Source organism: Stylophora pistillata, chromosome 8 (genome assembly GCF_964205215.1).
Source record: "Stylophora pistillata chromosome 8, jaStyPist1.2, whole genome shotgun sequence".
Classification (NCBI taxonomy): domain Eukaryota; kingdom Metazoa; phylum Cnidaria; class Anthozoa; order Scleractinia; family Pocilloporidae; genus Stylophora; species Stylophora pistillata.
In genome coordinates, this window is record NC_142526.1 from 15,216,824 (window position 1) to 15,219,591 (window position 2,768).

At 46.8% G+C, this 2,768-nt stretch overlaps 1 protein-coding gene across 1 annotated transcript; it reads right to left on the minus strand.

Moving 5' to 3' along the window:
• Nucleotides 1-1,702: 1,702 nt before the first annotated feature.
• On the minus strand, nucleotides 1,703-2,329 carry LOC148725174 (protein CFDP2-like). The gene has a single exon (XM_088731464.1). The coding sequence runs from the start codon at nucleotides 2,327-2,329 to the stop codon at nucleotides 1,703-1,705; it is 627 nt and encodes a 208-aa protein (XP_088587590.1).
• Between the last annotated feature and the right edge of the window lie 439 nt (nucleotides 2,330-2,768).

A 2,768-nucleotide genomic window follows, 5' to 3' on the forward strand; every position in this document is an offset into this window, starting at 1 on the left:
TCCTGACTAGCGTAGGTAATCTAAGACTCGCTGCCAAACAGTAAGGTTCTCACGATGGAAGCACGATACAGAGCAACTTTAGTTTGGGTAGTTAACTTCTTGTTCTCCCGGACACGGGCAGACAGCTTAGCCATGTTGGTTGCAGCCTTGTCAATTCTCTTTCCAATCTCCAATTCAAGGCAGTTGTTGTTTGAGGTGGTGCAGCCGAGATAGGTAAACTGTGTGACGGCTTCCAAGATGTAATCTTTGATCGTTACGGCAGGTGTGGCTGCATTGTCCTGGGACATGACTTTCGTCTTCTTTAGGCTGCTTGTAAGTCTGAAGGCCTCACATGCGTCAGAAAACTGATTGAGGAGGAATTAGAGTTTTTCAGCGTTGCGAGCAAAGAGGGTAACATCATCGGCAAAGAGAAGGTCACGGATGGCTACCTTGCTCACTTTGGTCTTGGCTCTAAGGCGTGCAGGGTTGAAGAGTTTACCGTCAGAACGAGATTGTATCAGGACGCGTTCTTGAGAGGACTTGAAAGCATGATTCAGTAAAAGTGAAAAGAAGATGTTGAAGAGAGTTGGGGCTAGCACGCATCCTTGTTTGACGCCTCCGTTTATATCGGATGCCTCAGACCTGTTTTCGTCATACTGCACTGTACCCCTAGACCCATTATGGAACGATTTGATGAAGCTCAGGAGTTTAGGAGGATAGCCTAGTGAGCGCAGAATTTTGAAAAGGCCGTCTCTACTGACAAGGTCAAACGCCTTTGTCAAGTCGATAAATGCAATGTAGAGTGGCTGTTGTTGCTCTTTGCACTTCTCCTGGAGTTGTCTCAAAGAGAAAATCATGTCCACAGTCGACCGATTAGAGCAGAAACCACACTGGGATTCAGCGTACACCCTTTCAGCGATCGTTTGAAGGCGGTAAAATGCCACTCGGGCAAACAGCTTTCCAGCAATGCACAGAAGTGAGATGCCACGATAATTGTTGCGATCATTGCGGTCTCCCTTGTTCTTGTATAGGGTTGAGATAATAGAATCCCTCATCTCCTGGGGAACGTATCCCTCGTCCCAGCATTTGCAGATTAGCTGGTGGAGATTGTCGAACAATTGGTTTCCACTGCATTTGAAGACTTCAGCCGGGATACCGTCAAGCCCAGGGGCCTTTCCAGACGATATGACTGATTGCCTTTGAGAGATCTTCCTTGGAGGGGGGCTCATATAGTTTAAACATGAAGGGAAGCCTTTCAATGCAGTCAAGGACAGAGGATAAAAAAGAGCTCGATCTACCATAGAGCTCCATATAGTATTCCACCCAGCACTCCATCAGTCTTGGTTTATCAGTAATGATTTCACCAGTTGATGTTTTGAGTGGTGAGGACTTGGACTGTGTAGGTCCCAATCGCCTTCTTTATACCCTCAAACATGACCCTGGAATATCCAGTGTCAGCAGCTGACTGGATTTCAGCACAGAGAATCATCCAAAAGTTGATAGCACAGATCTTACATTTTTCATTGGCACGATGCCTGGCCTCCCAGAGTGCTTCCAAAGAGCTAGGTGATGGATTACGCTGGTAGTTCTGCAGGGCATTCCTCTTTGCTTCGATGAGCGGCTGGAGAGTCACGATGTTTGCATTGAACCAATCCTGGCTTTTGCGTACATTCTTGCCAAAGGCCTTTAATGCTGCAGCAAGGGTGGTGTCCTTGATATGGCTCTAGTGATCCTCTGTGTTAAGTTCCAGGCAGTCTCCGAGTTTCGAGCTCAGGATGTCGTTAAATGTAGAGATATTTTCAGGGATGGCGATGGCAGAAGCATTAATGCGAAGTGTAGCAGATTGTTTGACACGATGGAACTTCTTTGGACGTAACTGTATCTTCGTGCAGACAAGGGAGTCATCACTGTCACAATTAGCACTGCGGTATGCCCTTGTAGTACGAATGTTATTAATTTGTTCCCGTCTTGAGATGATGAGGTCGAGTTGGTGCCAGTTTTTAGATCTGGGGTACATGCACGAGAACCTATGGTGCAGCTTCACGCCAAAGAATGTGTTTGTAATACAGAGGTGATGATAAGTGCAAAGCTCCAGAAAGCGTTGACCATTTTCATTGCATTTGCCAACACCAAAGTGACCAAGACAATCAGGCCAGGAGCCTTGATGGTTGCCTACTCTAGCGTTGAAGTGGCCGAGTAGAATCAGCACTTTGTTGTTTGGGATATGTTTGATAGCATCATCCAATTGGCTGTAAAAGGTATCCTTGGCATCGGTACTCGAAGTCAGGGTTGGAACGTACACAGAAAGCAAACTGGTGGGACCTAGATTGGTATTGAGTTTTATGTGCATGATGCGCTCAGACTTAGTTGAGCCCGGCTCCACAATCTGTACTAGCCTGTTGCTGAAAGGAAAACCAACTCCATGTACTCTAGGCTCATCTTCATCTCTACCCTGCCAGAAAAATGTGTATTCCTTCTCTGTTAGGCTTCGCAACCAGCTATGCGCGTTTCCTGTAAAGCAGCGATATGAACTTTAAGCCTAACCAATTCTCTGCTGATGACAGCTGTTTTGCGTACCCCATCAATTTCGCGTATGTGCGTGATAAGGCCGGTCAGAATCGTTTGGACGTTCAAGTGGTAATTGACTGGCTCCCTGACTGGTTAACTGACTGGGTGACCGGCTGGTGACTGGGTGGTTAATTGACTGGTGAGTCAGTGGCTGACTACGTGGTTGACTGACTGGCTCAATGATAGGTTGACAGACTCTATGGTCCTTGATTGGCTATCTG

Excerpts from the sequence above, each read along its gene's own strand:
- LOC148725174 (XM_088731464.1), bottom strand. The coding sequence starts at position 2,329 with ATGCACATAAAACTCAATACCAATCTAGGTCCCACCAGTTTGCTTTCT.